This window comes from Dipodomys merriami, unplaced genomic scaffold (genome assembly GCF_024711535.1).
Source record: "Dipodomys merriami isolate MVZ:Mamm:240054 unplaced genomic scaffold, mDipMer1.0.p SCAF_2, whole genome shotgun sequence".
NCBI lineage: Eukaryota > Metazoa > Chordata > Mammalia > Rodentia > Heteromyidae > Dipodomys > Dipodomys merriami.
In genome coordinates, this window is record NW_027203381.1 from 63,219,346 (window position 1) to 63,234,329 (window position 14,984).

At 35.1% G+C, this 14,984-nt stretch overlaps 1 protein-coding gene across 5 annotated transcripts in view; it reads left to right on the top strand.

Annotated features, from left to right (window-relative positions):
- The first annotated feature begins 1,886 nt into the window (after window positions 1-1,886).
- Window positions 1,887-14,984, top strand: part of Tp63 (tumor protein p63) — a 211,289-nt gene continuing 198,191 nt past the window's right edge. For all 5 annotated transcript variants that reach the window (XM_070029816.1, XM_070029817.1, XM_070029821.1 and 2 more), the window contains exon 1: window positions 1,887-1,948. In XM_070029816.1, the coding sequence (XP_069885917.1) occupies window positions 1,887-1,948 (62 nt within the window). The remainder of the gene's footprint in view (window positions 1,949-14,984) is intronic.

A 14,984-nucleotide genomic window follows, 5' to 3' on the forward strand; every position in this document is an offset into this window, starting at 1 on the left:
CTAGGGCCTCATGTGTGCTAGGTAAACATTCAGCCACTCAGACAAACTCCCTGTCTTTGGAATTTTGAAGTACAGTCTTGCTACATAGCTTAAGGTGGACTCAAACTTGAGATCTTCCTTCGTCTGCATTCTGAGAACTCAGTTTACAAATAGGAAAATATAAAGATTTCTGTGGTAGAGCCCCTTGGCTATGGCCATGGCCATAGGCAATTATTTATTCACAATTTAAGAACTGTGTATTTCGGTCACCACTATCTGCTAATAGCAGGGAAGAAAGCCAAACATTTTAATTCCAATGAACAAATCTATAATTAATTAGCAAAGTGATCTTCCCTTCGAATTTCACATTTTGTAGAACAAGCTGTTTGATTTGGCTGGGGCTCAGGCCAGCATGTTTGTGAATTTCACAATTCACAGATGTTAGACACTCTCAGGCTAAGTAAAGGAAGAGAATGTCAAGTTTTAAATAGCTTCTCCCTGGCTGAAGCAACAAATAAAACATCTTTATGAACACATTTTGAACCAGAATTTCTTATAGGGAAATGTCAGATTTCTCAGAAAAGGACTGCAGATTGTCTCACAACTCTGGCATTTACTGATGTCATGAGTTTACAGGTGCCCTGTGATTTGGGGACGGATGGAATATGTTTACTTGTCATGTTAGTGACACTTGGAATCATTTTTTTTCCTTGTTGGACTCTGTTCTAACTTAGCTCCTGAATCATATTTCATTCAATTCCTAAATTTCAAGAACTAAGATTTGTTTACAGTGCACATGTAGAAAGGAAGGTGGTTATTTGGAATGTAGACTTTTCCTGGTACTATGTTAATTCTTGAATCTATAAGTTTTATTCCAAAGTAGATCACGTCAAAGCCACACCACAAAGCAAAATTGAGACCTAAGAGTGAGTGAGACTGATAGAGAGTGAAATAAACTAAAATACTTTCATTCATAGGAACTATGAAATTATGTGGTCAACTTCAAAATATTCTAAAAAATTATACGATTTCCTGTCTTAAAATTGTGTTAAGAAAATTATTACATATATGTATAGGTGTGTATAAGGTAGGATATTTAAACAAGTTGATAAAGGTTATTTTATTTAGGGCAGGCAAAATTTCTAAAGAGATGTGAATGGATATCTTTTTCTCTTAGTTAAGAGGAAGACTGAGTTCTAGGTTAAATATAATCAAGGAATTTCCCTGTCTTTGCTATTTGAGATTGTGACCACAACAGGCGGTTGGCTGAAAGGGTGGCTGAAGCGGGGGAGGGAAGACAGATTAAACACACACACACACACACACACACACACACACACACTTTCTTAAACAGCTTTGCAAAACTTCTTTTATCCCCAGAAGAGTGGACAGATACCATCAAATCAACTCAGTATCCAAACCCAAGGAAATGTAATTTAGCTGGAGTGAGATGGCCATTCCTCAGACTTGTTATAAAAGTCCAGGCTGCTGAAATTAAACTCTGATGCCATTCATGCCAACATCCAATCAGGAGAGAGATCAGAAGTTCAGAGATGCCTCCAAGTTGCCAGCAAGTGTGGCCACTGTATGTCAAGGACTCTAAAGCCGTGGAAGAAAGGGAAGAACAACTTTAGTGAGGATGCCCAGCTGGTAAGAATCAACTGTTTGTGATGTTTTAGTCACTTGAGGAATCTCATTGGCTAACTTGAAGAAAGGCTCCACCTCTTTGCAAATATGTGGAATGGGGAGAGGGGGTGAGAAAGGGGAAGTGTCTGAACTTCTATATCTGATGGCATCTGACCCTAATGCTTTAAGCCTCCTGGCCATATATCTACATATACACAGGTATATGTGTATGTTTTATATAATTGCTCTCCATTTGTTGATATCAAAGAGAGTTGAAGGAAATGAATTTTGAAACGTCACGGTGTGCTCCCCTACAGTACTGCCCCGACCCTTACATCCAGCGGTGAGTTTGAATGTGACATACTTCTATAAAAACTTAATTGGAGTACCTTGTGTGTAGTGAATGTCTCTGCTTCATAAAAGGAGAACTTCCTTCTTGTTTACTAAACAAAGTGATACTATTTTGTACTTTAGGTAGACTTCAAGCGGTCTATGGGCTTCTCTTCTAGATTTCTCCTTGGATTTCTCTGGATTTACAAAGAAACAATGTTTGAGGTCACTTATTATTTTTTAAAATTATCATAATTTTTTAAGATGTTTACAATACAATAAATGCTTTTCTCAGTATCAGCCACAAAAGAAATTTTACTGGGTAGAGATTCAAGGATCTATGGAAAATCCTTCAAATCAAAATAAACACTGGATAATTCTGACTTACATGTTAAAATTGATAAATAGCCATTGTTACTTAGAACAGATGGTGGCTTGTCATTTTAGCTCCAAGAAATGTTTTCTTTTTGAAAAAAATGTTTAAAAACAAATATCATCTTCTGACAAATCTGACTTTTGAAACCTGTGATTCTACTGATTTTTATTTGTGTTTTCAAGAAGAAACATTTGCCTAGCACTGACAAGGAATATTAGAGTGAACAATTTGTGTATGTGTGTGTGTGTGTGTGTTTGTGTGTGTGTGTGTGTGTGTGTGTGTATGAGGGGAGACTGTTTTAAATTAGAGTTTGCTATTTTTAAACTGGTAAATGAAATCTGAACAGTGTTTTCCAGTCATAGAGTTATGAAAGATATTCAAAGTCACACGAAGCAGTGTGATGTTGTTAATTTAACAGTAGATTTGATGTAAGTTTGTACTTTATGCAATTTATGAGAGAGGTATTCTGATTGTAAAAATGGTAGGGTTTGAAAGGGGTTAAACTGACATTTGCCACCTGTGCCTACTGGAACTTCATACTAGAAGTGGAGTCGAGTAGCTCTGGCTGGGACTCAGTAACTGTACTATTGCCTAGCGGATTAGGAAAGACTTGTGATCCACTTTCATTAGCATGATTTGCTACCATGTAAAAACACTAATGTTTAGGACTATGCAGATACTATTCTCTTCCTGTGACTTTTCTGGTGAGCTATTTGAGAAAGGAGAAGAGAACAAGTAAGCCAGGAAAGCTAATGGAATGGGGAAGATAGATAGAAAATAAAGGGAAGAAGAGGAAAGGAAGGCAAGAAAGAATCTAGGTTGTGGTTGGTCTAAAAGTCTGAAATGGGAAATGTGATTGGTGTACTTGATACCCAGCTTGTCTGCTATAAACAGCAGTGTTAGTTAAAAAAAGTTGTCTTGGAGTTTATCTTCTTAGGTGATGTGGAGTTGGGAATGGAGGTTGATTTAAAAAATAATAAAAAGCAATACCAAAGATGGTCTTGTCCTCAACATTATTCTAATCACAAAGTTATCTTTTGAAATTGTATTTCTAAGAATATAATTGTGAGGGAACATCAGGTCTATGTTTCTCTTCAAAGTCTTTCCTAAAGTAGATACTTGAATCCACAATTTTACTGAAACTTTTTTTCTGTTGACTAGCAGATATTGGTGTGTAGGAATTTCTAGTGCTATGTGACAGAAGCCCATACGCATAAATTAATAAGGAAATGGCTTTTCATATTGCTTTGACAACATGCTAGCTCATGGAGTAAATACAATTTCTCTTTTTACAATATTATAAAATTCTGGACAGTAGTAGTATTTTTTTCCATAGTTTAAATTTTCTTCAACCTCCTGGAACTTGAATTCTGGTGAGTGTGATTTGAATTTGGGGAGCTGGGACTGTAGCTCAGGAGGATCAGGAAGCACCCATTTTTGTAATGAATTATTTGGGACTGCACTATGTTCCTCTCATTTATAATAAAAAGTTATTCATCAAATGATTTAGGGAAAAGAAAAAAATGTTTGCTACTGAGCCAGTGAGTAAGAATCTTAGACATGGTTGCAAACACTTGTAATCTAGTACTTGAGAGGAGAGACAGGAAAAGTAGCCTGTACTATATAGAGAAGCTTTATCAGAAAGAGAAAGAAAGGAAGGAAGAAGGAAGAAAGAAAGAAAGAAAGAAAGAAAGAAAGAAAGAAAGAAAGAAAGAAAGAGAAAGAAAGAAAGAAAGAAAGAAAGAAAGAAAGAAAGAGAAAGAAAGAAAGAAAGAAAAGAAAGTAAGAGAGAGAGAAAGAGAGAAAAAGAGAGAAAGAGACAGAAAGAAGAAAATGAAGGAAGGAAGGAAGGAAGGAAGGAAGGAAGGAAGGAAGGAAAGCAGGCAGGACAGTAAGGAAGAAAGAAAGAGGGAAGAAGATGGAGAGGGGAAGGAGGGAGGGAAGAAAAAGAGAGCAAAGCAAAGATATACTTACAATGTTTACTTAATTCCTCATAATATATATTTAATAGCAGACATTTTTCACAAATATTTTAATTATTTTACAAAAACTTAAAGAACTGAATTATCATATTTATCCTTCTTAGTGAATAAATGGAATTTATTATAAAGAATTCATATAGTACTATGCATTGTCAGTGCAAATACTGAAAAATTCTCGCTGTGGTGCTCAACGAGTGAATGGATTTGACTTGGTTTTTCTAAGCAACCTTGTGGTTCTCAGTTTACAAAATCTATTTTAAGAAAGACCAAATTTAATCATTCCATAATCATAGTCATCTACATACTTAAATTTATCTTTCTTGACCTTGTCTTTAAAAAGAAGTCATGAAAAAGATTCTTAACAACAACAGAAATTTAGACAGCAAGATTTCTTGGTATTTTTAACTCTAAGTTGCCATAATTCATGAATTCCGGTTCACATATAATATAGTAAATAACAAGCATTTTCATCACTTGCTGAATGTCATGTCCAAAAAGCCAGTTTTAATACATAGAAGAGAGCATGAAACTAGTAATTCCAGTGAAAGTGAGACTTCATACTCCCTAGTTTGTTCGTGAGGTTTGGAGGGAATTTTTGTTTTTTTATTTTTTGTGTTTTTTTGCACCTGACATATCATGCACTTGGTTGTGTTCTTTCCAATTTTTTCTGAAAATATAAAAGGCAGTTACAACTATGGATCTTAATATATTATTCTTTTGATGATATTGACAATTTATATAAAGAAAGAACTTGTGGACAAAAATGATAACTTGTCATATGACTATTAATTTTAACAAAAATCTCAAAACAAGGTAAAATCATTCAAGATTAATAAATAAATCAGTAAGCTAGTTAACATTATAACCAAACCTCCATGCAATTGAGTTTATAGTTTTATTTCTTATTAGATGGACACTTAAAATCAACCTAAAATTCAACATTTTAGAAACTAACTTCAGTAGGTGTAGGATATAATGGGTCATGTTATATTCCCTTACTTTTAGAAATCTCATCTAGTTTGTAAAATGTAATAATATTATTATATTTTTTTGTCAGTTATAGGGCTTGAATGCTAGGCCTGGGCACTGTCCCTAAGCTCTTCAGCTCAAGGCAAGTGCTCTACTACTTGAGCCATAGCACCACTTCCGTTTTTCTAAGTGGTTTGTTGAAGATAAAAGTCTCAGGACTTTCCTGCTTGGGCTGGCTTTGAACCACAATCCTCATATCTCAACCTCCTATGTAACTAGGATTATAGGCGTGAGCCACCAGCACCAGCTAAAATGTAGTATTTTTAAACTAATATATTCTGGGATAGATTAAAGTATTTTGTTATCTTTTCAAAAATAGAACAGTTAAAGTAATAAATATAAATCAAGATTAAATTTAGAAATAATGTGCTTATCAAGGCCTAAAAATAAAAGTAAACATAAATTACTATGTGATCCACTTGTAAATCTTTTGTATTCCTTTCATTGGAGACTCAAGAGAAACATAAAAAGCTAGAATATTGTAAGAAGTATTTCTTGCATGGATTACATATTTGTTTTGAGTTTTATGCCTTTAGTAGCTTAAAGGTCAACTTTATTAACTGTGCTTTCTAAATAGGTCCTTATAAGGGTGTTGGGAAGGTCCTGATGAGGAATTATTCTCTCTGAAAGGCAGGTAAAGTCATGTCCTAGGCATCCTCCACTTACTTTCCACATCGGCCATCATCCTTCTTTCTAAATTCAATGCCTCAGCAAGCTCACTCCTGAAGAATATATTAACAGATCCTCTCTCCTCTGCTTTTCTGATGAGTTCAACGAGTGGAGTCTGCCAGCAAGAGAGGGACGCTCAGAGAGAAGTTCAGATACTATTTTGCCTGACTGACTCCCCATTGAGTTTTGTGTTAAATGCTCTCTGTCCTGTCAAAGGATCTTGCTACAGATTCAAGACTACTCTCCACCCTTTCTTTCTTTCAAATCGAGTGGTAGTAACCATTTCTAGCCACTACTGATTCCAGAGAGCAAATAATATATCCATTACCTTTAATTACTCCTTTTCCTGCCAGATTTACAAGAACAAAAGATAAAATATACCAAAGGTGGTAGCATTGTGATATATGCCAGCATCCAAAACAATTGATTAATATAATTTCCGTGTGTGTGTGTGTGTGTGTGTGTGTGTGTGTGTGTGTGTTGGTACTGGGGCTTGAATTAAAGGCCTTAGGGTTGTCCCTTAGCTTTTTCTCTCTAATCTAATGCTCTATCATTTGAATCATAGTTCTACTTCTGGCTTTTTGGTGGTCAATTGGAGATAAGAGCCTTTTTTATGGACTTTACTGCTCTAGCTGGCTTTGAACCACAATTCTCAGATCTCAGCCTCCTGAGTAGCTAGAATTACAGTGTGAGCCACTGATGTTTGGCTTAATACTATAATTTCTAATAGGAGATAAGGAATTTCTCCATTACAGTGAGGAAACAGAATTTAGCTTTCTCCATAATGAAAAAGTTTTTTTAATTGATGAAAAGTAACAAGCCAAGTGTCTCTGTTTATGTTCAATAGTAGAAACAAGGCAAGTGATAGGAAAAGTTAGCTATAAATGAATGTTGTTACAGTTTATCAACAGGATCTAATATATGGATAGGCTGTGATTAAGAAACAGTGCTTTGAACTGTTAAAATTTAAGAAAAAGTTTCAAAATGCCCATAGGACCAACCACAATGAGCAACCTGCAGATTTATGCATTCTCATTTCTGATTTTCTCACCCATGGAGAGAGATGTTTTTATCAACTTGGCAACTCAGATCCAATAGGTTTTGGTGGAGTCCAAAATTACAATATAAACAAGAGGAAATAAGTAGTTATCAGACTACACTGGGAGAAACAGCTCTTGACTTTTGTGCTCAAAGTCCTTTGTTGGTTATTGGTTCCGGATGGATGCTTTCCTCTGATAATTTGGGCATAAAAATAAGGAACACAATTTGTTTTTTATTCCGCAATCCAGATTATTCTCTTGTTTGTACATTCACTTTTGAAAACTAATACCTAGAGTCAGGCAAATTTAGATGCAATTCCATAGTAGAAACCATCAAAAGGTAGCAAGCAATAATGAAGGATGAAGACACAGCTTTCCAGAGACTTCATGTTCTCACTTTACTTAAAAGCCAAATGGATTGGGAGATTAATGTGGCAATTTTCAATCGGTTTCAGGACAAGAAAGCCAAGTTTCTGATTAGCTGTTTTGAAGCTCAAATTTGTCCTGACAGGGTTTCTATCTCCTTTAAAGAACTCACCAAGAATAGTCCTCAAGCAACAAGTGATGGATGGATAAAACACTGTAATTACGATCAAAGTCCAAAGACTCCTGTCTGTGTAATTATGCGCTTCTCAGACTCTGAAAGACACTTTGTTCCATTTAAAAGAGGATGCAAAGTGGACAGAGTGATATGTAGTTATTGGTTAGTCAAGGTTTGGGAAATGACAGTTATTAATATTTGTGTTTTACCTTAAGGCATAATATTTAGGGGACAATTTAGATGGAGAAAATTAATTATCCTTCTATTCTTTTGCTTATTCTTATTGTTTGCTTTTCATTTTCCACTTAGGTCTTACCTGCCTATTACACATTAGACACTTTGAAAGTTAGAATGAAATTGTTAAAGCTTAGAAGCGAAAATGTAAGGGCTCAAAATCTTTTGCCACCTGTGAATTTCCTTGACCTTTTACTTTTGTTTTGAATGAGCAAACTTAATCTGTCAAGTTGAACAGTAAACATCCAATCTTAAATTTTATTTAACTGAGGCAAGTCACTCATAATTGAGGGAAAAATCAATATCATCCCAATATTAAGTTAGAGAAAGCTTTTGCATTCTAGAAAAAAAAGAAATAAAAAGTGAAAGTTTGCAATGATTTATCTGCCATATTCTTACTCAATATGAGTGTATATGTGTGTAAGAGAGAGTGTGTTGGCATGGGGACTTGAACTCAGGGTCTAGCATCTGTCCTTTTGTCTTTTTACTCATCCACTTCCAAGACTTTTGCCTTTACAGTTAAGTACATTATACTTGAACCTTATTTGTTGTATTTAACTATCCATTGTATCTTGACATTTCTGTAAGGTGATGGTTTAAAATATCTTTATAAAATCCTAAACTTGAAACATTTAGTTTTAAATTCATCATTGAATTTTCTTTCATCCTTATCTTTTTCTGCTTCAGTGAAACTTCCACTTTTTTTTTTTTGTCAGTCATGGGGCTTGAACTCTAGGCTTGGGCGCTATCCCTACGCTCTTCAGCTCAAGGCAAGCGCTCTACCGCTTGAGCCACAGTGCCACTTCTGGTTTTTCAGTGGTTTATTGGAGTAAGAGTCTCACGGACTTTCCTGCCCGGGCTGGCTTTGAAGCCTGATCCTCAGATCTCAGCCTCCTGAGTAGCTAGGATTACAGGCGTGAACCACCGGTGCCTGCATTTCATAGTGTCATTAACTTTTTACATACATGAATAGAATATATTCCTTAGACCTTATAGTAAAGAAATCTGCCTTCTTTCTAGTTTTCTCATTATTCTGCACCCACATATAAACTTAAGAATGCTAATAAGATACATATTTCTATTCTATTTTTTCTAAACATGTTTGTGCCCTCAGACAAGAAATGGCAACTTTCTCCTTGACAGGATCTTTCAAACTAAATTATAAGCAATCAAAGGAATTCTAATATGAAATTAGTATGCCTGATTTAATTGAAAAAAAAAACCAGCTTGCGATAGCATCCTAAGAATTGTGATTTATACATACATATTAACTCTTGTAATTCTTATTTTGTGGCTGAAGTCATGGAAACACTGAGATGGAATGTAGCCTCTTCAGAGTAGAGCAGCTAATCATTGGTGGAGAATAGGATCTTCATTCCTACTACAAAAGCTTTTTGCCAGTCCTGGGGCTTACATTCAGGGCCTGGCACATGCTCCCTGGGCTTCTTTTGCCCAAGGCTCACAGTCTACCATTTGAGCCATAGTGCCACTTCCAGCTTCTTCTGTTTATGTTTTACTGAGGAATCGAACCCAGAGCTTCATGCATGCTAGGCAAGCATTCTACCATTAAGCCACTTTCCCAGCCCCTACAAAAGCTTTTTAAAAATATTTTATATTTTATATGTTGTTATTATCTTTAAGTAGTTGTACAAAGGAGTTGCCATTCAACCAAAGAATTTACGAATTTAATACATTGTGATGAATCTCACCCCTTTCAATATGCTACAGAATCTTTTCTATGCTCAGAGCCACATTGCTCTCAGTAAATTCTATATAGGGATGCTTTTCAAATATAATGAAATGTGTAACACATACTTTCAAATTTAATAATGCAACGCTGAGAAAAATGATGAGGCTTTGGTGAAGGCATGTCCTTCCAGATTATGCTATTAATAGAAACTTAATGAGCCCAATTTGAGGACAGTTATTTTCTGCCTCAAAATGAAAAGGTACATTAGAATAACAGGTCCTTTACAGACAGGGCTTAATCTTTGAAAGCTAGGAAATGTCCAGTTGGGAACCTTGTAGCTCTTTAATTGATTGAAAAAGAAACTTGAGAACTCTACTTTTTCTTTTTTAATAAATATTTCAGCTCAAATTTTTTTATAATTTTGTTTTTATCTTTAAGTAGTTGTACAAAGGAATTTCCATCCAACAATTCAACAAAGCAGTTTATGAATACAACACATCTTGATCAATGTCACCTTTCATCATTCTTCCCCATTTCTCCCAGCCCTACCCTTCCCTCAATTTTCTTTTTTTTTGTTTTGTTTTATTTTGTCGGTCCTGGGGCTTCAACTCTGGGCTTGGGCGCTATCCCTGTGCTCTTCAGCTCAAGGCAAGTGCTCTACCTCTCAGCCACAGCACCACTTCTGGTTTTCTAGTGGTTTATTTGAGATCAGAGTCTCACAGACTTTTCTGCCCAGGCTGGCTTTGAACCATGATCCTCAGATCTCCGCCTCCTGAGTAACTAGGATTACAGATGTGAGCCACTGGCGCCTGGCCTCAATTTTCTTAAGTTTGTAGAATATGCTTGAATTTTATGAATGTATTCCCCTGTTCTCTCTTCCATCATGAACACATTCCACAAGAGAAGTATTACACTATGTCCCCAAAGGGAACTCCTAAAAGAATAGTAGTAGTATCACCTGGGAATGTGTTACAAATGAAAATTCTCAGCCATGTCTGAATTTTAAGAAACTAACATTGCCACCTAGCAATCTCTATTACATCTTCTATGCCTCATCTTTTTTAAAATAACCCGCTTGTTTCAGCATTTTGTAATTCCTCTTCTGCTCCCCATATTAGATAAATGTATACACAAGATTCAGGGCACCAAAATCAAATACAGTGATAACAGGGGATATACCATAGGGGGAAGAACATACAAAAGAAACAAAAAAAATCAGTACATTAAAAACAACAACAAATTATAAGATTATTCTTTGTTGCTTTGTATGTCCCTCCCCCACAGTATAACCCTGCTTTCACTGTATTTGATGTCTGTATAATTTATGGTGGGGAAGGGGAAAAACAAGTTGTTTAAATAAGGATACAGGTGGACCCGTTGCAACAATGAGAAGTACAAGTTGTTATGTCGAAAATGAACTTTACAACTTTGGTGGGGGGGGGAGTGGGGGGGGAAGATGGGAAGGGATGAGAAGGGGAAACAAAAGAGGAGGCTACAATGCTTGATAAGAAATGTACTCATTATCTTGCTCATGTAATTGTAACCCCTCTGTACAGTATTTTCACAATAAAAATAAATAAAAATTAAAAAAATAAAAAAATAAAAGCAACAACAAAGAAAGACCTCTTGTGTCCACATCTTGGGGTTCATTTCGCTTAGCAGAAGATTAATGAGCAGAGTAAGATTATCCTAGACATATGCTAATTATTGTAAATAAGGGAAACTGTGGGGCCTATATTTCTTTGGGTCTGGCTTACTTCACTTAATATGACCCATTACAACAATGATACTCAGAAGACACTATGTTGGAGATGAACTTTATAACTTACCAGGGGTGGGAGGGTAGTGGGAGAAGTGGGGGAGGGAAGGGATAGTAGGAGAAAAACAAAGGAGGAGTAACAATGCTCAACAAGAAATATATTCATTATCTTACTCATGTAACTGTAACCCCTGTGTACAGCATCTTTACAATAAAATAAAAGTAATAAAATAACCCCCTTCTTCCCTTTTCTAAAGTAGAGACACAATACATTTTAAAGATGTTAGGGAAATACCTTGGCTTAGAAAAGATTATAACTCCATTGTGTGTGTGTTTGTGTGTGGGGGAGGGTAGAGAGAGTACTAAATCAACCTCTTTTACCTACATCAGGTACTTTTACAATAATGCAGAGCTAAGTATTTTGTTGTGGAAATACAAAACTGAATGAGACATACAATAACTGAGCTATATCCCTGTTTCATCCCATTGGGAAGACTAGATTGCTCATCTGACTTCTTGTTTGCAGGACTCCTTGGTGGCCAGATTTTGCTGATCTCCTGTGGTACTGAAGTTGTATCTCAGTCTTGTACTCCAATTATCTCTTGTCCACAATTGTCTTTCCCTTGTCTTTGATGTAATTTTCCAGGTACTGGGGTTTCCACTTTCTGCTCCACCAGAAGCCACATGGTAGTAGTCTGTATTTTATCATTACTAGTCAAAATATTAAGTGTAGCAGAAATTTGAGAACCTAAACATTTGTCTGGTTAGGGGAAACTATTAATAGTGCGTAGTTTGGTATTCCTTATGGTCATTGAGTAAGCATTTCAGTTATAATCATTGAATGAATGAATGAAGCTCTTGCCTAGCTCAATAAATGATGTGTTCTTTTCTTTCTTTGTTAGCCATAGAACTTTATTTCTCCTTCTTTTAAGGCATAGTTATTTGAATGATTAATCACCTAATTATATCTGAATATATTCTACGTCTTGCATTGAGTACATGCATATTAAGTAGGTAACCAATAAATGTTTGATTTGATCGACATGCTTTATTCTGTACCTTTCCATTCTATACCTTTCTATTTTCCTCCAACTCACACACACATGTGCATATGCATACATACCTATACAGACATATACAAACTTTCTTTCCATGACACATTGTTTCAGATCAAGTGCAAACCCAAATAGCAAGTATGATAATGATGGAAACTTGATCTGGGATTTATCTTCTCATATCCACAGGAATAAATCTTAGGAAATAAAGTTAAAAATGGAATTAGTGAGAAAGATATTTTTATTTTTATTTTTTGGGGGACTTAAGGTAGTTCCTGGCCAGGTTCATAACTTATTATTTGATAAAATGGCTTTTCTTGCTATGTAAAAACATGTAGAATGATTGCAGTGTAAACACTGTTGGAAACCAAGGGCAGCCTGGGTCTGGATGGACTGAAGAATGCCATTCAGTTTCAGCCAATGAAAACCCTGAAATAAAATTGTCAGGAGAAATAACTAATGTTACTTTTGGCAACAGCATCTCATGGATCCTTTTCACTGAGCAGGAACAGACTGTAAATAATAGTATTTCTAGCACTCTGTCACCTTTGAGAACTCCAATGGCTTAGAAAAGTAGACTCTAATGTTCTTTGCCAGCTTACAGGTGGATAGCTTTTAACATAGTAGACCTTTGGTATCTACATGGATTTTATTCCAAGAAGAGAGCTTTTTAGTAAAAATTATGAATTCATAGTCAGCCCTGTACTGTGGATGCTTGGTTTTTTCCCCATAATATCACCAAATTTCCACTGATGACATTTTGTCTTCCAACAAATCTAAAATATTCTCTATTCAGTTAAGCTCATTCATTTTTTTCTTTACTTTTGGGGTTACCAGTTGCTTTGGGAAAGGTAGATCTTCACAAATTAAACATGAGAAACACTCAGCAGATCACAATGATTTACACACCTGATTATAATAGCAGACTTACTGACAGCTTGTCCACATAAACTGAGTTGTGTGATGCACATGGAAATCAAACATTTTTGTCAGGGAAGAGTCTTTTTATGTTTTATTGTTATTTCTTATTGTATTATTGCCATTGGTAATAGATCTACAGATTAAACCAGCTCACTACAAAACTGAAATGAACAATCTGTAATACTGATGAGATGCTTCAGTATAAGATTTTAGGCTGACAATGACTATTCTTTGATTCTGGTCAATTTCTGTAATGAGGTATGCACAAGACATTCTAAGCCTTCACTCAAGTATCATTTTTTCTATTTAACAATGGGATGGTAGGGGGACCAAGAAAGAGAGAGAAATAGACTATGTTAATTTGACTGAATTATAATAAATATACATATGATTTACATGGTAAAAATCTTTCATTCAATTATACTTTGAAAATGAGACTAAGAAAATGAAATTTAAAAGCATATGGTAAATGACTCAACACCACACAGCAAGGAGACTCTAGCTTTGGAATTAATATGTCACAGAGTTTATTTTTCTCAAATCTTTTCACCTATCCTGTTAATAAGTTTAGACGTCTCCTTTGTCCATGTTACTCATAATTGTTTATGGGTTGTTCATGTAAATTTTTTTTCACATAGAGTAGTTAAACCTCAGAACTTCATTTTTTTTAGATAAACTGAAGGGATAGAGAAGCAGTGATTTGCTGAAGGGCCTAATTAATAGCAACATCAGGATTACATTCACCGAATCCCTGAGTTATTAGATATTTATCTCTTGCTACTGTTCATTTAAAAATGTCCCAAGTACAATTTATGTGTCAGTTTCTCTTCTAGGCAGTAGTGGGCAAAAACCAATACATCATAGGCTAGAATTCTTAAAAGTAATTGTATTGTTTAATTGTCCATGTTTATAATTGTTACCACCAGTTTTTATTTTATTTTTCTTACTTTGCACATTTTATCATTTTTATTTCAAAATCAAAACACTTTTATATATATAGTTATATACACATAGATCAAAACACTTTTATATATATAGTTATATACACATAATATGAACTACTTATAGTAAGCTACATGCCGAGTAGTTTTCTTTTTATAAAAATTTAATTATCTTTTAGTAGTTGTATAAAGGAGGTACCACTTAACAAAGCAATTTATGAATACAATACATCTTGATCAGTGTAACCTCTTCTACATTCTCACCTCTCCTTCTCTCCACCCCTTCCCTTATGTTTCTAAATTTTGTGACTTATAAAATGAGTGTACAATACTGTACTTTAAGGACTCAATAGATTCCACACCCTCTTCCCCAAGCTACTAGAGCTGATTTTAAACTTTGGCAAAGTAGCAGCTATAAAATAAACCCACAAAAGTCAGCAGCATTTCTATATGTCAACTATGAAAATATCAAGACTCAAATCAAGAAAGCAACCCCACTTGCAATAGCTTCAAAAATTACCTATGAATTAACTAAAGACATGAAAGAACTCTATTGTGAAAAGTTTAAAAATCTGAGAAAGGAAATTGAGGAAGCCTTAAGGAAATGGAAAGACTTTCCATGCCCCTTTGGAAGAATTAACATCATGTATTAGAATTATATCTTCATTCGAATGGATCAAGAAAATGTGGTATATATACACAATGGAATTCTATGCCTCCATCAGAAAGAATGACATTTCCCCATTTGTTAGGAAATGGAAAGGCTTGGAAAAAATTATATTAAGTGAAGTAAGCCAGGCCCAAAGAAACAT